This window comes from Panthera onca, chromosome C2, assembly GCF_046562875.1.
Source record: "Panthera onca isolate mPanOnc1 chromosome C2, mPanOnc1 haplotype 2, whole genome shotgun sequence".
Lineage (NCBI taxonomy): Eukaryota > Metazoa > Chordata > Mammalia > Carnivora > Felidae > Panthera > Panthera onca.
The window spans coordinates 67989993-68008803 of NC_138347.1; the positions used below are offsets into that span (position 1 = coordinate 67989993).

Genomic DNA, 18811 nt, shown 5'->3' on the forward strand with positions numbered 1-18811 from the left:
CTCCTGCCTCAAATTCCAGCACCCGGAGCTGCCCACCCCCGCCCCCCGCTCGCACGGGGCCGCGGCGCAGGCTCGGCGCTCGCCTCCTCTCAGCCCCGCTGCCTCGGCGCCCCGCAGTCCCCGGCGCCGCTTCCAGCCCCGCCGCCGCCCCGCCCTGCCTCGCCTCGACCGGCGTTCCCGATGGCGATCACACCAGCGATCCCCACCCCCACCCTCCCCTCCGCCGGCCGCGCGGCCGTTAGGACCGCCGGGCCGTGACGCATGGACGCGCCGCGAGCGCCCGGGCCCAGGAACCCAAGCTCGAGCCCGTCCGGCGCCCGCCCTCGCCCCGGGGCCTCTCCCGGGTCCCGCCGAGGACTACCGGATCCGCCGGCGGGAGGGGGAGGGGCCGAGGCCGCGGGGCCCCGCACTCACCAGACTCAAGGCAACCGATCCCGGTGCCGATGCTGGGGTGAGCCGCTTGCTCGCTTGCCTGCCCGCCGTTCCTCTCCCGCGCACAAGCTCCAACAGCCGGCCAGCGCCGGTGCTCACCAGGCCCTCGCTCTCCGCCGCCGCGCACCCAGCAGCAAGACCCTGCTCAGCGGGCGTTCGCAGTGCGCCTGCGCGCGGGGGCCGACCCATGCGCCTGCGCACTCCGCTCTGCTGCCCTAATGCAGAGGCTGCCGGGAGACGTAGTCTTCCAGCCGTCTTTCTCTGCAAGCCCTAGAGGTTAGCGGGAACCAATGAAGAGTCGAGGATTTGGGAGGTTTCGCTGAGGAGGAGGGTAGTAGTCAAAGGTAAAGGTTGGAGAATCGTGGTGTAGGGACCATAGGACTGTACTTAGCTTGAATTGCAAAAGTATGTCTACAAACCTGTCTTCGTAGCTCTTCCAGGGCGGATGGATCCTTGCCTCACCTTTCCATAACCAGCCTCTAACATGGTTGGTACCTAGCACACGTTTATTGAACGAACCTTGGAATGAATGAAGGCTGAGGGCGTATTACAAGTGTTAAAAGTCAGTGCCTCGTGGGGTGTCTGGGTGGCTCAGTCCGATAAGCGTCCAACTTCGGCTCAGGTCATGATCTGACGGTTCAGTTGGTGAGTCTGACAGCTCAGAACCTGGAGCCTGCTTCAGATTGTGTCTTTCTCATTCTCTGCCCCTTCCCTGCTCGCTCGCTCTCTCTCATAAATAAATAAATAAACATTAAAAAAAAAAATTTAAGTCAGTGCCTCATGTCTAAGGCATTCACAGGCAGCACGTGTGAGGAAACTTCTGGGTATTCCCTCCCCCCCCCTTCCCCTATGCCTGATAATGTATGAGAAGTATCAAAAACAATTAAGAAATTGAATGAAGCATAAATAGTTGCTTCACTCTCAAGGGCTCGCAAATGAAAATTTGGGCAAATAATTGTTACTGTTAAATTTGACGGAATTCTTTTTGAGCAGTACCTTCAAAAGAAAAAGGACTGAAGCCAGCCAGCCAAGCAGAGGTCACAGAATAGAAAGTCTCACATGTGACATGGTTTATCAGATCAATTTAAAACACTGGCAGAGAAGCAGTGTGAAAGAGGTCTGGTAGCTCAATTCATTTATAAGTATGGAAGGGAGGACTACATTACATGAATCCTAGGCTATGCAATGTTCATTTGTCCTGGATCTCTCCCTGCCACATCAGTATTCTCCACTGGTGAATGCTGTATCTTCTAGAGTGAGTTGAGTTTGAGCAGGGGGATTGGGGAAAGGGAGGTTGTTGTAAGGGAGACACTTGGGGGCAAGTATACCCCACCATCGTTAAACTGAGGAGAGATCAATTCATTCCAATCAGGAACTGAGACTATTCAGAGCTGGACTTAGTCCTTGTGAAAACTAGTTTCTTTCCAGTTCACCCTTACTCCTGATGAGGGCCTTTTGTCCTTGGCCCAGCTTCCTCAGCCCCATGAGATAGCTAAAAGCTCCACTCAGTTTTTCAGCCACTGCTTTCAGAATTAGCAATCACCTCAGGTGGAAAAGTGATGGCAAATGTCAGGCTCACCTCTTGTGGCTTCCCTTTTCTTACAGATCTTGGACCCATAAATTCTCACTGCCATGGTATCTCCTCCATGCCTTAATGTTTTTGTGTTTTGTCCAGTGATTCTCAGTGGTGGGAGAATTTGTTAGACAACAGTAGGCCATTTCTGAAGCAAAATTCATATATATATATATACATATATATATGTATATATATATACATATATATATGTATATATATAGTTACTTTTACAAAAATGTTATCATACCACGCAATGTGTTTTATTAGTGAATATCTCTCTGACTTCATCTTTTTGTAGTTTGAGACATTTTTAAATTGTATAACAATAGGGTTTTTCTTTTTTACAAACAATGCTGCTATGAAAATTTTTGCACACATCTTCATGTGTGTAGGGAAACTGCTAGATCCTAGGATATTGCATCTTTAACCTCACTAACTGTGGTAGGAAGAAGTCTAAGATGGCCCCCTGATCTTTGCCCCCTGGTGTTGCCGTATTAATCTCTACCCATCAAGTGTGGGTGGGACATGTGACTTAATTTTAATATCCAATAGAATATGGCAAAGATAATTGGATGTTAGTCCCATGATTACATTTCATTATATAAGTCTCTATCTTAGCAAACTGGGGCTTGACATGTTCCTGTGGGGCTTGAAGAAGTGAGCTGTCATGCTGTGAACTGCCTAAGGAGAGGGCCATGTGGCAAGGATCTACTAATGGCTTCTAGGACCTAAGTGCCTCCAGCTGACAGCCCAAAAGCAGCCAGGGCCCTCAGCCCTACAACCATGAAGAAATAAATTCTACCAACAACCTTAGAGAGCTTAGAAGTGACTCTTCCCCAGTCAAGCCTCCAGATGAGAAGACACCCTGACTTATACCTTGATTACAGCTTTGTGAGACCCTGAGCCAGCAAACCAGCTAAGCCTAGATTCCTGGGCCACAGGAACTGTGAAAATGCTTTACTGGTAATTAGTTACACAGAAATAGAAAACTAATACACTAAATATTGCTGGATGATTTCACAAAGTGGTTGTACCAATTTATACTCACAAGCAGTATATAAGTTTCTCTTCTAAATATCCTTGCTACCATTTGAAAATGTCTGGCTTTTTTTTTTCTCAATCTTATAGGTGTGAAAATAAATAATAATATAATTATACTCATATGTTATCACTTTAACATAAAAACATGAAAAATAGGTATTTACTTGAAATTATATATTCTGTTATATTTCTTTTCTGTTGCATAAATGCTATTACTTAAAATAGCAACAAGACTAGTCAAAAGTGGTAATTCATAATAGGAGGACTAATGATAGTTAAGTAAATAAAATGTGTAAGAAAAATATAACAATATTTTTTAACATAATATTTTTATGTTCTTTTCTGTCCTTGGGTGCAAGAAATTATTTTAACTCTTTTAACTACTTCTTGCATATTTAAATTTTGTCAGCTATATTATTGTATATTCTCTTTTTTTAAAAGAACTTGTTGTTTTTTTTTCAGATATAGAATTTAGTGATTCATCACTTACTTATCACCCAGTGCTCATCCCAACAAGTGTCCTCCTTAATGCCCCTTGCCCATTTAGCCCATTCCTCCACCAAAACCCCTCTGGCAACTCTCAGTTTGTTCTCTGTATTTAAGAGTCTCTTATGGTTTGTGTCCCTCCCTGTTTTCATATTATTTTTGCTTCCCTTCCTTTATGTTCATCTGTTTTGTATCTTAAATTCCACATGAATGAAGTCATATGATATTTATCTTTCTCTGACTTATTTCGCTTAGAATAACACACTCTAGTTTCATCCACATTGTTGCAAATGGCAAGACTTCATTCTTTTTTATCGCCGAGTAATTTGGGCTCATTCCACAATTTGGCTATTGTCGATAGCACTGCTATAAACATTGGGGTACATGTGCCCCTTGAAAACAGCACCCCTATATCCTTTGGATAAATACCTAGTAGTACAATTGCTGGGTCATAGGGTAGTTCTATTTCTAATCTTTTGAGGAACCTCTATACTGTTTTCCAGAGTGGCTGCTCCAGTTTGCATTCCCACCAGCAGTGCAAAAGGTTTCCTCCTTCTCCACATCCTCACCAACATCAGTTGTTGCCTGAGTTGTTAATTTTAGCCATTCTGACAGGTATGCGGTAGTATCTCATTGTGGTTTTGATTTGTATTTCCCTGATGATGGGTGATGTTGAGCATTTTTTCATGTGTCTGTTAGCCATCTGGATGTCTTCTTTGGAAGTGTCTGTCCATGTCTTTTGCCCATTTCTTCACTGGATTATTTGTTTTTTGGGTGTTGAGTTTGATAAGTTCTTTATAGATTTTGAATACTAACCCTTTACCTGATATTTCATTTGCAAATATCTTCTCCCATTCTGTCAGTTGCCTTTTAGTTTTGCTGATTGTTTCCTTCGCTGTGCAGAAACTTTTTATCTTGATGAGGTCCCAATAGTTCATTTTTCCTTTTGTTTCTCTTGTCTCCAGAGACATGTCAAGTAAGAAGTGGCCAAGGTCAAAGAGGTTGTTGCCTGTTTTTTCCTCTAGGATTTTGATGGCTTCTTGTCTTACATTCAGGTGTTTCATCCATTTAGAGTTTATTTTTGTGTATGGTGTAAGAAAGTGGTCCATTCTTCTGCATGTTGCTGTCCAATTTTTCCAACACCATTTGCTGAAGAGACTATCTTTTTTCCATTGGATATTCTTTCCTGCTTTGTCAAAGATTAGTTGGCCATATGCTTGTGAGTCAATTTCTGGGATCTCTATTCTATTCCATTGATCTGTGTGTCTATTTTTCTGCCAGTACCATACTGTCTTGATGATTACAGCTTTGTAATACAGCGTGAAGTCTGGAATTGTGGTGCCTCCAGCTTTGGTTTTTGTTTTCAGGATTGCTTTGACTATTCGGGATCTTTTCTGGTTCCATACAGATTTTAGGATTGTTTGTTCTAGCTCTGTGAAGAATGCTGGTGTTATTTTGATAGAGATTGCATTAAATGTATAGATTGCTTTGGGTAGGATCGACATTTTAACAATAGTTGTTCTTCCCATCCATGAGCATGGAATGTTTTTCCACCTTTTTGTGTGTCTTCAATTTCTTTCATAAGCTTTCTATAGCTTTCAGTGTATAGATTTTTTACCTCTTTGGTTAGGTTTATTGCTAAGTATTTTATGATTTTTGGTGCAATTATAAATAGGATAGATTCCTTGATTTCTCTTTATGCTGTTTCAATATTGGTATATAGACATGCAACCTATTTCTGTACATTGATTTTATATCCTGCGACTTTGCTGAATTCATGGATGAGTTCTAGCAGTTTTTTTGGTGGAGTCTTTTGGGTTTTCCAAATAGAGTATCATGTGATCTACTATTGTATATTCTTAAGAAACATAAATGTAAGAGGTTTTTTTTAAGGAGAATGTAAATACAGTAGGACTAATTAAACAGATACTACCTATATTAAATTTAAAAATAACAATGGTATGTTTCTTTGTTCTATGATACAGTGGAAATTTTTTCATTCATTGTTTCCTTTTCCATTACTACTTATCTGAATTGCCTGGAGTCTTTAGGTCTTTCTTTCTTTTTTACATAATAGCTAAAGTGAATACATATTCTATCAAAAAGTGAGCACAGAATACTTAGAATTTTATTTACGAGCACAGCACATTTCTAAATTTATAGGGATTCATTTCCAGCTCTCCAAAGTATCTACCTGCTTTGTATCTATGGACTTGATTTGGTAAGCCAGATGTTTGTCAATCAGGGTGTTTGCATGTATAAATTAACCATGTGAGCTCTCCATATCTAAAATCCTCATCATTTAAAAAACACTCTGAAGCACACTGTATGTCGTCATAAGTTAAACTTCTCTTCTCCAGGGAAAATGGCTTTAGAGCACAGAAGTAATTTAAACTTGTGAAAACTGAAGTTAGCTTCCAAGTAAGTTTACAATTTTAGTAAAGAAATTCAGAAAGTTCTGTTTAACTTGGTTGCCTTTGGTGGAGGGGACTTCTTAAAAAGTTCTGAAACAGTTTTATTTCCAGAAAATTCATCTTTTTTTTTTTTTTTATCTGTTGGAGTTTTTGACTCAACCTAGTATAACACTGAATAACTCAGGTGCAGTTGGTTCATCTTTTTCTAGATTCCTTATGGCCTCTTCAAGATTATCACACATTTTTAGAGAACCAGCATGTTTATTTCTGTTTCACTGTAGTCCTTTCCATTCTCATCCTCAACATATTTCCAAATTGGAACAGGACATTCTTCTTGTTCCACACTATGAAAATATGATTTTATGGCAGGCCAGGATTTTAACATCTTTTCTATGGCTAACAATAATAATAGTCATCTTTTTTTTAAATAATGTGGTTTTATTTATTTATCTATCTTTTAAGTAACCTCTATGACCAATGTGGGGCTTGAATTCATGACCTTGAGATTGAGACTCATACTCTACCAATTGAGCCAGCAAGGTACCCTCAATGATAGTCATCTTGTAGGCACATGTTTAAGGTAGCTAACTCCTTCCATTTCTATAAAGCCAAAAATTTAATTAAATGCTTCTGCATATTTTGAGGAAACTGAAATGACCAAACACTTCTATTATGAAAACCTCCATATCACACGTGAGTAAACCACACCTTTTTTTAGTATTGTTATGTATAAGGTGTTTGGCAAATGAGATTGTTTCATTTTCTTTGGTAAGTAGTGTGGAGACTGAATAGAATTTGTCCAAATTAACATTTTCACTGAAAGCAGATAAATGAGCCAAGGCTACTTTGTCTTTGGACAAGATATAACACCCTTTGTTATATGTTCATGGTTTCATTTAAAAATCTTAATAAACATTAAGAAGCCAATTTGAAACTCCATTTTTCAGGTTAAATTGGCTAAAGGGCTAGAGGAGAGTTTTGGTTTTTTGTTTTAAATCAGGAAATGTAACCTTTTTTAGTTCCATAGAGCAGTAGAAAGTACAATACAATAATGCACATTGGTTCATGTGATACGCCCAAGCTAATTCAGCAGCTGCTATTTTCAGTTGAGCAGTGGTATCTTTGAGAAACTAAAAAACTTTTGATTTTGAAGTACTTGTCTGTCTTATCCCAGACTTGTAAGATTCAGTCTCCGTATGTGCTTTCAAATCCTCTTCTCTACCATAGCCAATCCAAAAGTCTTTCTGCATGTTGTGCAGTATGCTGTTTTTGTTATTTACCTTCCTAATCCAGCTATATGTTGTCTTCCATTGGTCATTAATATTACATAGTTGTTTATCTTTCTTATGCAGTGATGTCTGGATCATGTTGTTGTTGGTGTTATAATCATTCTCATTTCATTATCTCTGCTCTTATAAAATATGGTCACCACATTCACAATGTTAAAAAAAATCAACTTGTAAAAGGCACAGCGGTTAATCCACAGGCAAAGCCAAAGGTGTACTGTTAATGCTTATGATTATAATGCACTTAAACTTCACATTTAAGTCATATTCCTCAGAACAATGCAACAATGGATGATAATTATTGTGAACTGCAAATCATGGTTACTAATATTAATGGGCAGGGGAAAAAACATTGATAGTGATTACAGACGTCAAAGAATCTGCTGTATCTATTTGACATGCAGCATGATTGCTTTCAGCTCCTATTTTCTGGGCTGTCATATGGATGGGTTTTGTAATTTTCCCCCAAACTTCCACACCCATCGAAGACCAGGATGTTTTGTGTGTCCTGGGAGGGTTTCCCCAGGATGTGGGAATTTCAGTGCCAAAACCTGGAAAGTCAAGCAAATCAGGACAATTGGTCACTCTTCCCCACCTGTACGGGTGGGGAAATGAAATGAATCTACTCCATCTGGCCAATATACCCATTCCCCAACCTGATGTGAGTGCTGGCAGGTAACTCTCAACTGCCATCTTTGAAGAAGTGCAAGCCTAATAGGAGTCAGCTTGCTAGAAGGCTCCCGCTCCCACCCTCAAGGACAGACCTAGGCCAACAACTGACATTACTTCAAAAAGCTAACTTTTGGGGCACCTGAGTGGCTCAGTTGGTTAAGCGTCTGACTCTTGCTTTTGGCTCAGGTCATAAACTTGAGGTTCGTGAGATGGAGCCCCATGTTGGGCTCTGTGCTAACAGCCAGAGCCTGTTTGGGATTCTCTCTCTCCTTCTCTCTGTCCCTTCCCTGCTTGTTCTCTCTCTGTCATAATAAATAAACTTAAAAAAAGAAAAAAGCCAACTGCTGCTACAGTGTTCAGCTTACTCTAATGGTACAATTTTTTCCCTAGAGCTTTCCCTTGGAATTATATTGAAGCTAGTCTTCAGCTGAGACTATACTCTTGCTAGCTTTCCCCTGCCCTATGCTGTCTCCTTGATTCCCACATTCCCAAAAGCACTCCAATAAGTCACTTCAACAAGAATCCCCACAAGATCCAAATTTAATATTCCACTTCCTTAACCAGTTGTCTAAGACCATGTATTAAGATTGGTTTATTGTTTTCCCAATGATCCACAACTTTACCTCTGTCATTCATATATATACATATATTCAAAGCTCTATACTGAGAAAAGTATGTATATAGTCACATGACACTCAGAAAATAAGAACTAGTGAGCAAAAATGCAAGCATCAAATAGCCATTTGACTTCATATGGAAAATTGAATAAGAAATCAACAGTATTCTTTATCACCTGAATTATGACTTTTAAATGGTACTTAGCTTCTAATTGCAAATATCTGCTGGAAAATTTTATAAATGTACCATAAAAATATGGACACCATAAAACCTGCAATGTGAAAAAGTATATCATAAATATTGCAGAATATATAATTTTTATAGTATATATAATATATAAACTTAAGAGATATATTTATCTCATATATTTATAAATTTATTTGTATATATTTTATGTATATCATATATTTATATATTTTATATATTATTTATTTATAAATGTATTTGATATATATTTGTAAATGTATTGTGTATGTATATATATGTGTGTATATATATATATATATATATATTCACTCAAGATACATATATTCTCAAATTTCCATATTGGTATAGGTCTGTTTTGCAGCTTTCCATTCTATTCAGTTGGTCTGTTTGTCCCTGCACCAGTAACACATCTTAATTACTGTAGTTGTATAGTAAGTCATGATATGCTGTAGGTCAAGTCACCTCCACTTTGTTTTTCTTCTTTAAAATTGCCTCAGCTCAGGGAGCGTGGGTGGCTCAGTCACTTGGGCATCTGACTTCACCTCAGGTCATGACCTCACCGTTCATGAGTTTGAGCCCCATGTCGGGCTCTGTGCTGACCGCTTTGGATTCTGTGTCTCCCTCTCTGCCCCTCACCCACACTCAACCTCCTGTTCTCAAAAATAAATAAACATTAAAAACAATTCTTTTAATTGCCTCAGCTCTTCATGGGTCTTTTTATTTAATATAAATTTTACAATTACTCCATCAATTTCTATGAAAAAAACTTTTATGATTTTGACTGAAATTTCATTGAATTGATAAGATTTATTTTTAGAGTATAGAGATTTTTATTATATTAAGTCTCCCTTTCGATGACAATATAGTATATAGCTCCATTTATTTATAAGGTCTTCTTTAATGCCTTTCAAAACATGTTGTGATGTTTTTCATGAAGTTTTTATACTCTTTTGTTAAACTTATTTTTAGTTACTTTATTTTTTTGGTGTTGCTGTTATAATGGTAAAAAAAGTCATTACATTTATTGTTTCTCATGCATAATAATGAAATTGATTTATGCATAACTTCTATTTAGCACCTTACAGAATGCTTTTATTCATTTTAATAATTGTCTCCAGATTTTCTTGGATTTTCTTTTTTTTCTAGAGAGATTTTTAAGTTATCTCCAAACCTAACCTGGGGCTCAAACTCACAACCCTGAGATCAAGAGCCACATGCTCCACTGACTAAGCTAGCAAGGCGCTCCTTTCTTGGATTTCCTATAGACAACCATATTTCCTTTGATTAATGACATTTTTATTTCTCCACCACTAGTCATGTTTTTAATTTGTTGTTTACTGTGTTTGACAGGAGTTCTAACTCATTGGAGAAGGTAAGTGGTGATAGAAAGCATCCATTGTCTCATTCCTGATTTTGCAGGGAATTGTTCTAATGTTTTACTATGAAATATAATGCTCTAGGTTTTTTATGAATTGCTTATTAAGTGACTTATTTCTATACATTGAAATGAGCATACTCTTTTATATATTTATATGGTGAGTTACACTAGCAGATTTTCTTAAGTTAAATTATCCTTGAATTTCTGAAATAAACCCAACTTGACCATGATTTATTTATTTATACAGAACTGAACTATATTTGTTAATAGTTTCAGATTTGTGCTTTGTATCTGGATTTTTCATATCTATACTGGTTGTCTATTTTTGGTATCAAGGTTAAACTAGCCCTGAAAAATTTGTTGGAGAAAGTTCCCTCTTATTTCTCTAAAAAGTTCTCTAGAAGATTTTATATAAAATTGGAATTATCTGTTCTTTGAAGATTTGGTAGAACTCAGTAAAATCATCTTAGCTTGTATTTGTTTACTTGGTAGGTAAAACTTCAATTGCTGATTCAATTTATTTAATAGATTTTAGAAAATTCAGGATTTCTAGTTCTTCAATCAATTTTGATAGGTTATATTTTCAACAGAAAATCTATATTTTGTCTAAATTTTCAACTTATTAGCACAAAATTGTTTCTGGCATTATCTTATTACCTTTAGATCTCTAATGTATTTTAGTTACGTCCTCTTTTTATTCCTCAAATTCTTTATTTGTACCTTTTGTTTTTTCTTTATCAATCTTACCAAAGATTTGCATATTTTTAAAATCTTTACAGGGGCACCTGGGTGGCTCAGTCTGTTAAGTATCTGATTTCAGCGTAGGTCATGATCTCACGGTTTGTGAGTTCAAGCCCTGCATCGGGCTCTGTGCTGACAGCTCAAAGTCTGGAGCCTGCTTTGGATTCTGTGTCTCCTGCTCTCTCTACCCCTCCCCCACTCAGGCTCTGTCTTTCTCTCTCTCTCAAAAATAAACATTTAAAAGAATTTTAATCTTTACAAAGAAATAGCTATTACTTTATTCCCTCTGTTGTAATGTTTTTGCATCTATTTCATTATTTTCTGTTTTTATCCTTTCAAATTTATTCTGATTTTCTTAAGTTGGATGCTTAGCTGATTAATTTATGCCTTCATTTTTTCTTAATATAAGCTTTAAGGTTATAGATAATTTAAGCACTATTTTAGCTTTATGTCGCAAGCTTACCCCCAGGCATACGAATGCTTCAGCCCTCCTGTCCATGACCCAAACAGTCACTCTTTGGCCATTCTTGATGCAGACTGTGGCACAGTCCACCCTCAAGAGGACAGAACCAAGAAAGAGGTCAAGTTAGGCCCTGGAAATAGACTTGGAGCTGTTCAGTCAAGAAAGTTTGGGGTTCCAGGAACCTAGTGGGTGGTTTAGAGGTGAAGTATGAAGGCTTATAATTGATACATTCTCTTTACCCTATAGACTACTTCTCTTGTAGAGATGAGAACACATAGAACCAGACCAGAGTGGGGCCCTCTCAAACCAGAGGTTCAGGGCAGGGCCTCTTTTGACCATATCCAAAGACAGTACCATATGAGATAGGAAGCATGCTTCTTTCAAGAGGAAGAATACTGTCACAGCAATCAGACAAGAAAAAGAAATAAAAGGCATCCAGATTGGTAAGGAAGAAATATTAGATTCACTATTTGCAGATGACATGATACTATGTATAGAAAACCCTACAGACTCCACTAAAAAACCATTAGAACTAATAAATGAATTCAGTAAGGTTGTAGGATACAAAATCAATATACAGAAATTCATTGCATTTCTATATACTAATAATGAAGTAGCAGAAAGAGAAATCAAGAAAACAATACCATTTACAATTATACCAAAAAGAATAAAATACGTAGGAATAAACAACCTAGGTGGTGAAAAACCTATACTTTGAAAACTATAAAACATTGGTGAAAGAAATTAAAGACAACACAAATGGAAAGATATTCCATGCTCATGGAGTGTAAGAGCAAACATTGTTAAAATAGCCATACTATCCAAAGCAATCTACACATTTAATGCAATGCCTACCAAAATACCAATAGCATTTTTCACAGAACTAGAATAAATAATCCTAAACTTATATGGAATGACAAAAGATCCTGAATAGTCAAAGCAATCTTTGAAAAATACAAAACTGGAGGTATCACAATCCCAGATTTCAAGATATACTACGAAAGCTGTAGTAATCAAAACAGTATGGTAGTGACAAGAATAGACACATAGATCAATGGGACAGAATGAGTTCAGAAATAAACCCACACCTATATGGTCAATTAATCTTCAACAAAGGAGGCAAGAATATACAATGGGAAAAAGTCTCTTCAACAAATGGTGGTTGGAAAACTGGATAGCTACGTGCAAAAGAATAAAACCAAACCACTTTCTTACACCATACACAAAAATAAACTCAAAATGGATCACGGATGTGAATATGAGGCCTGAGACCATAAAAATCCTAGAAGAGCACAGGCAGTACTTTCTCTGGCATTAGCCATAGCAACATTTTCTAGATATGGCTCCTCAGGCAAGGGAAATAAAAGCAAAAATAAACTATTGGGCTATATCAAAATAAAGCTTCTAAGGAGCTAAGATGGTGGGGCATAGTAGGGGGGCCCTACACTCCTCTCATCCCTAGAGCACAATTAGATAACTATCAAATCATTCTGAATCCCATAAAATCTACCTGAATACTGACAGAGCAAACTACACAACTAGAGGGAGAGAAAAGGCCACATTAGGGAAGGTAGATAGTATGGAGACATGGTTTAGGGGAAAAACAAAATAAAAAGCTTCTGCACAGCAAAGGTAACAAGACTAAAAGGCAACCTACAAAGTGAGGAAAGATATTTGCAAATGACATACCTGATAAAGACTCAGTATCCAAAATATATAAACCAACACCCAAAAAACAAATAATCAAATTGAAAACTGGGAAAAAGACATGAACAGACATTTCTCCAAAGAAGACATTCAGATGGCCAACAGACACATGAAAAGATGCTCAACATCACTCATCAGGGAAATGAAAATCAAAACCACAATGAGATATCACCTCACATCTGTTAGAGTAGCTAAAATAAAAAAACACAAGAAACAATTAACTGGAATTTTAAAACTTCTTTAAAAATTAAAACACACATACACACACACACACACACACAACAACAACAAATGTTGGCAAGTATGTGGGGGAAAAAGTTACCCTCATGCCCTGTTGGTGGTAATGCAAACTGGTGCAGCCACTGTGGAAGACAGTATGGAGATTCCTCAAAAAATTAAAAATAGAATTACCATATGATCCAGTAATTCCACTATTCCCAAAGAATACAAAAACACTAATTTGAAAAGATATATGCACCCCTATGTTTATTGCAGCATTATTTACAGTAGCCAAATTATGAAAGCAGCCCCTTGATAGATGAATCAATAAAGAAGATACGGTATAGATATACCCAATGGAATATTATTCATCCCCTCCCAAAATAATAAAATCTTGCCATTTACAACAACATGAATGGAGCTAGAGGATATAACGCTAAGTGAAATAAGCCAGGGAGAGAAAGACAAATACCATATGATTTCGCGGATATGTGGAATTTAAGAAACAAAACAAAGAAAAAAAAAAAGAAACCAAGAAATATACTGTTAACTATAGAGAACAAACATTGTTACCAGAGGGGAGGTGGGTGGGGTTGGTGAAATAGGTGAAAGGGATTTAAAAAAAGAGGAAGAATGCTGGTTACAGTAAGAGGAGGAAGAAGTGTTCTGTGTAAGGATATGAGGGTGAGGAAATTTTGGAAGCATAGGGAAATACAGATTTCAGAATAGGCAAGAGATAAATGGTGAGATTAGCTGGCCTTTACATTACAGAACTCTGAAGTCAAATTTGGGCAAAGTCACAGTGGATTCAGCCTTTATAAGAGCTTTTCTCTCTGCATAAAGTATTCTTCCATCTCTGCTCCTGATTTGCTACATCCCTCTTTCACCTACCTCTTACAAATACTTCAGGTTTCATCTTGAGTTTCACTTTCTTTAGAAGGCCTTCCTCCCAACCCCTGATTAATTTATTCCTCTCCCTCTTAATTTTTTCCAAAGAATCTGTAAATCCTCTTTTATTATACTCAATCATATAGCTGCATTTCTGATTATTCAGGCTGCCAGCTGCCTGAAGATATTTGCCTTGTCTGGCATCATGTCCCCAGTATCCAGAAAAATGGAACACATCTGATGATCAAGAAATATTTGGTGAATTAATCATTTGGCCTCATGATGCTTGAATGGCATTGCTTGATATGGCTGAATCCAAATATGATATCAGTAGAATATCAGCCTTTTGATGTCCTTCCACTTCGAATAATGTCATTTTACATATAACTTTTCAAAGCCAGTTACTCAGACAAAGGTGATTTATTTTGATATCTAAAACACTATATAAGATTATCTGGAAAATCCAAAAGCATCCTGCTATTACACTGTCCATTTTAGAAACTAAAAAGGCTTGGATTGTATGCTAGAAAAATCCCTTCATTACACGTAAAACATTTTTGCTGTTACCTATAGTAAAAGAGGTGAAAGGACAACTTGAAGGAGAGGGAATGGTCCTGAGAGTGTTTTAGTTGGGATCTATCCACCTCAATACCAAGAGATGAAGACAAAGATGAAAGAACTAAGATGTGAGGATGTGGTGGGTCCCTTGAATAACACAATCAGTCCACATGGACAACCCATTTGACATATTCAAGCCACTCTGACTTACTGATGGTCATTATTTGGATAGTTCCTCCAAAGTAAGGACATGCCAGTTGTCAAAATGATGTGGAGGTTAATCAACAGAGGTTAATCAACAGAGCTACCACTTGAGAATCTTTCCCAAGGCTGCTGTGAAGATAGCATCATTGGTCCTGCTGAGTCATTCTGTGGTTGTACATGATCCTGGGTGCAAGTCCACAAATATCGAGGCATAGCCTGTGTGCCACTAAAAATAACAAAGGTTTCAGGGTTGGAGACATTGTCAACCACGCTGTCATGGCTATCTATGTCTCCAGGACTCAACGGTGGGGGGAAAATATTTAAATGATGACCCTGACAGAAGGAGCCTGTGAGTACTTCAGCTTCAAACACATAGATCAGTTCATCTGTGGCAGATGTATTCTTGACTTGGTATGCTAGGTTTTTCAGATTCTTGGTGAAGTATATACCAACTCCATATTTTGGGTCTGATAAAAGAAAAAAAAAGATCATTATGATCTGTTGAATCATATTGCCTATTTGGGTACTAACATGTATACTCTCTCTAGTCCTATTACATTTTCTAGTAGCCACATAAAAAGGTAAAAAGAAACAGGTAAAACTAATGTAATTATTTTTATTTAATCTGTTATATTCAGTATGGTATCATTTCAACATGTAATCAATATAAAAGTTATTAAGGAGATATTTTATATTCTTTTCTTTGGTAGTGGTCTTTAAAATCAGTATATATTGGGGTGCTTAGGTGGCTCAGTTGGTTAAGCGTCTGACTTCGGCTCAGGTCTTGATCTCATGGTTCATGAGTTCGAGCCCCAAATCAGGCTCTGTGCTGACAGTTCAGAGCCTGGAGCCTGGAGCTTGCTTCATATTCTTTCTGTGTCTCCCTCTCTCTCTACCCCTACACACCCCCAACTCAAAAATAAAAAAAACCATTAAAAAAATTAAAAATAAATAAAATCAAGTGTAATTAATTTACACTTAGAGCATGTCTCAATTCAGATTAACCACATTTTAAGTGCACCATAGCCACATGTGGCTAGTGGCAACCATTTGGACAATGCAGCTCTAGGGCTTAAAAAAATGACTAAGACATGATCCCTGGTCTCAACAATTCACAAAGGGAACTCCCCACATGTAAACACAATTTTATGTGGAGAGCAAATATTTTGAGATAAAAATCAGAGATTTATTTCCTGGGAGTTTCTTCTTGCTCTTGATTCCTCCACCCATTGAGTTCTTCCTACTTATTACTCAGGGAAAAAAGGATAGAGCTTAGAATAAGGTCAGTTTGTGTGTGTGTGTGTGTGTGTGTGTGTATAATTATATCCTATGTAATTAATTTTAATCAAAGCAGAGACTGTGGTCTTGAAAGTTAGGTTTTATGAGAGAGAAAAGGGTTTTTTGAACCAAAATCTAAAAACCTAAAGAATTCAGGGCGCCTGGGTGGCTCAGTCAGTTAAGCATCCGACTCTCTGTTTTGGCTCAGGTCATGATTTCATGGTTTCGGGAGTTTGAGCCCTGCATCAGGCTCTGTGCTAGCAGTGTGGAGCCCGCTTGGATTTTCTCTTTTTCCCTCTCTCTCTACCCCTCCCTCATTCATGCTCTCTCTGTCTCTCTCAAAATAAATAAATAAACTTTAAAAATAAATAAAAATTAATAAAAACCTAAAGAATTCATAGCATGGTGTTTATGCCATATGTAACAGAGGAGAGAAGGATGAAAGATATTCTCAGAATAATTTTCTCACTTCAAAATAAATAAAAATTCTTCATTTCACCTGGTAGGAAGAGAAGAACCAGAGAGGACATGACTAGAACTCTTGGGGATTCTGAGAAGGGGCTCACTTCACTGCTCCATTCCCTCAAAAGAGCCCTGGGAGTCAAGATGGGGCAGAACAACAAGAATCTTGGAAAAACAGGGACGGGTACTTCTAAAGTAGAAGGAACCATTGCCTGACTCTACTGGGTACAGCCCCCTCCTCCAGTCTGGCATCTAAGTGAAAAGTAGCAATGGCTGGGGAAGATGTCCAGAACAGTTGAGGACTGCTATATAAGACCTTGCACTTCAGCTTGGAGGATGTGCACACTCAAAAATTTCCTGTGCTCTAGGACAGGCACAGACAGTGGCTTGGAAAGGAATTCCCTCAGCATGAAAAACAGAGTGCCCTGTGGAGACACTAAGAGCAAAGGGCACCATGAATTTAAGCACTGGAGGGTGCTAATGACTGATGCCCAGGATGGCTTATCTAGCAGAGGACATTGGGAGGCAGAGAACAGATAGATGCAGACCATGAACCAAACCACCTTCCTCACAAATGCCTGTCCCATAATCTAAAGCACTCTCAGAAGAGAAGAAGGGGAACACCTTGCAGGAACTGAGTTTAAACCCCAAAGGGACTAAGAAAACTCTGAAAATGACTGAGTTCATCTTGAACCATCAAGAGTTTTCCTCATCTGCAGACATAGGAGCATGAGATGTAGGTAAAGTTCCATTTTACAGCAATAAAGAAGACAAGACCCACACCCAGGTTTTGTGGAACTGTAAATTTTGATACTTATTGGAGTTACAGATGTGGTAACAAAGGAATATCAGAAGTGCAGGAGGACAGAAGAGGAAGCAAGTTCCTGGGCCTGCAGGAGTTAGGGAAGGTGTCAACCAGGACATGCCATTTGAGCTATGTCTGGAAGAAAGAATGGGACTTTGCGGGCTAAAAAAGGATGAGAGAGGAAGGCATTCCACATGCAAAGGCATAAAGGCAGGAAATCTCCAGCACATTTAGGAAACTCTTAAGCAGTTCATGGCTGAAGTGTTGAGGAACATAGTGACAAGGTGGGTGAATAATGTGGGGCTAGGGCCTTACGTGCTTTGCTAAGGGGTTTGGGGTTTTACCTTGCAGGCGACTAGAAAAATAGATATTAAACAAGCATGTATTTTGATGAGCTCTGGTACTTGTTTAAAAAACATTGCTATTGGTTTAACCCTTCTAGAAAAAATCTTTTAAACCTTAACGGAGATTGATTATGAAAACACTTAGGCACGCTCATCAAAATGGAGATATCATTTCTTTAAAAGTTTGGTCTTTATGCTCTTTAATTGAGATGGCTTTATAGCCTTTACAGTCTGACTCAGAACAAAATATAAGTTCACCTAAATTAAAAACTCATCAAGAAGAAGGAGATGAGTCGGATTTTACATCTGATAGTTTTGAGGATGAATCTTCTTCTGAAGAAATCAAGGCTATAGCGCCTGAGGAAGATACTTCACCAGAATGGCCTCTACCGCCACTCACAAATGATAACTTGGAGGCTACTGCCCCTCCTTACAATAAAGTATACCCTCCTCCTTTACCTGAAAAATTACCACTCATGTTAAATGCAAGACTGCCTATCCAGTCACTTCCAATCCTTTTTCTAATGACCAGCCTCATTCCGACTCGAGTATGAGGACCTTCACTTAATGTTTGCAGGCTCATCTTTTGCAACTCCGGCCATACTCCCTGCAACACGTGTACTTTTTTAGGATGATAATTCTGGTAGCAGAGTAAAGGATAGGTTGGATAGGGTTGGTTTTGAGGCAAGGAAAGGACCTGATGATTGCCCAGGCCCAGGGGAAGAACAACAAAGGCAGTAGGAATAGCAAGGTGAGACTGGGCTGCAAAGGTCACCGAGAGAGAACCAGTAGGGCTGTGTGACTGCCTGGACATAAGAATGAGAGGAAGGAAGGAGTGGAAGATGGTAGAGTTTCCAGCTTAGGAGACCCAGTAGATAGATGGTGATGGTATTAGTCAGGTTAGGGAGTACTGGGGGGCAGGGGGAAGCATATTTCTCAGGGTAAAGTATGGCCAAGAAAAGAGTTCAGTCTGAGGTAGCTCTGGAACATCTAGGCAGAAATGTTCAAAAGACAGTCAGAAATATGGACCTG

General features: G+C 38.5%; 2 protein-coding genes across 8 annotated transcripts in view; both read right to left on the reverse strand.

The window, feature by feature from the left end:
- Positions 1-606, reverse strand: part of KPNA1 (karyopherin subunit alpha 1) — a 68831-nt gene extending 68225 nt beyond the window's left edge. For both annotated transcript variants that reach the window (XM_060639803.2, XM_060639804.2), the window contains exon 1: positions 415-606. The gene's annotated coding sequence lies outside the window, so the exon portion shown is untranslated. The remainder of the gene's footprint in view (positions 1-414) is intronic.
- Positions 607-13480: 12874 nt separating this feature from the next.
- The window catches only part of PARP9 (poly(ADP-ribose) polymerase family member 9), a 35984-nt gene continuing 30653 nt past the window's right edge, over positions 13481-18811 (reverse strand). For all 6 annotated transcript variants that reach the window (XM_060639790.2, XM_060639791.2, XM_060639793.2 and 3 more), the window contains one exon: positions 13481-15357. In XM_060639790.2, the coding sequence (XP_060495773.1) occupies positions 14978-15357 (380 nt within the window). In that variant the 3' untranslated portion in view covers positions 13481-14977. The remainder of the gene's footprint in view (positions 15358-18811) is intronic.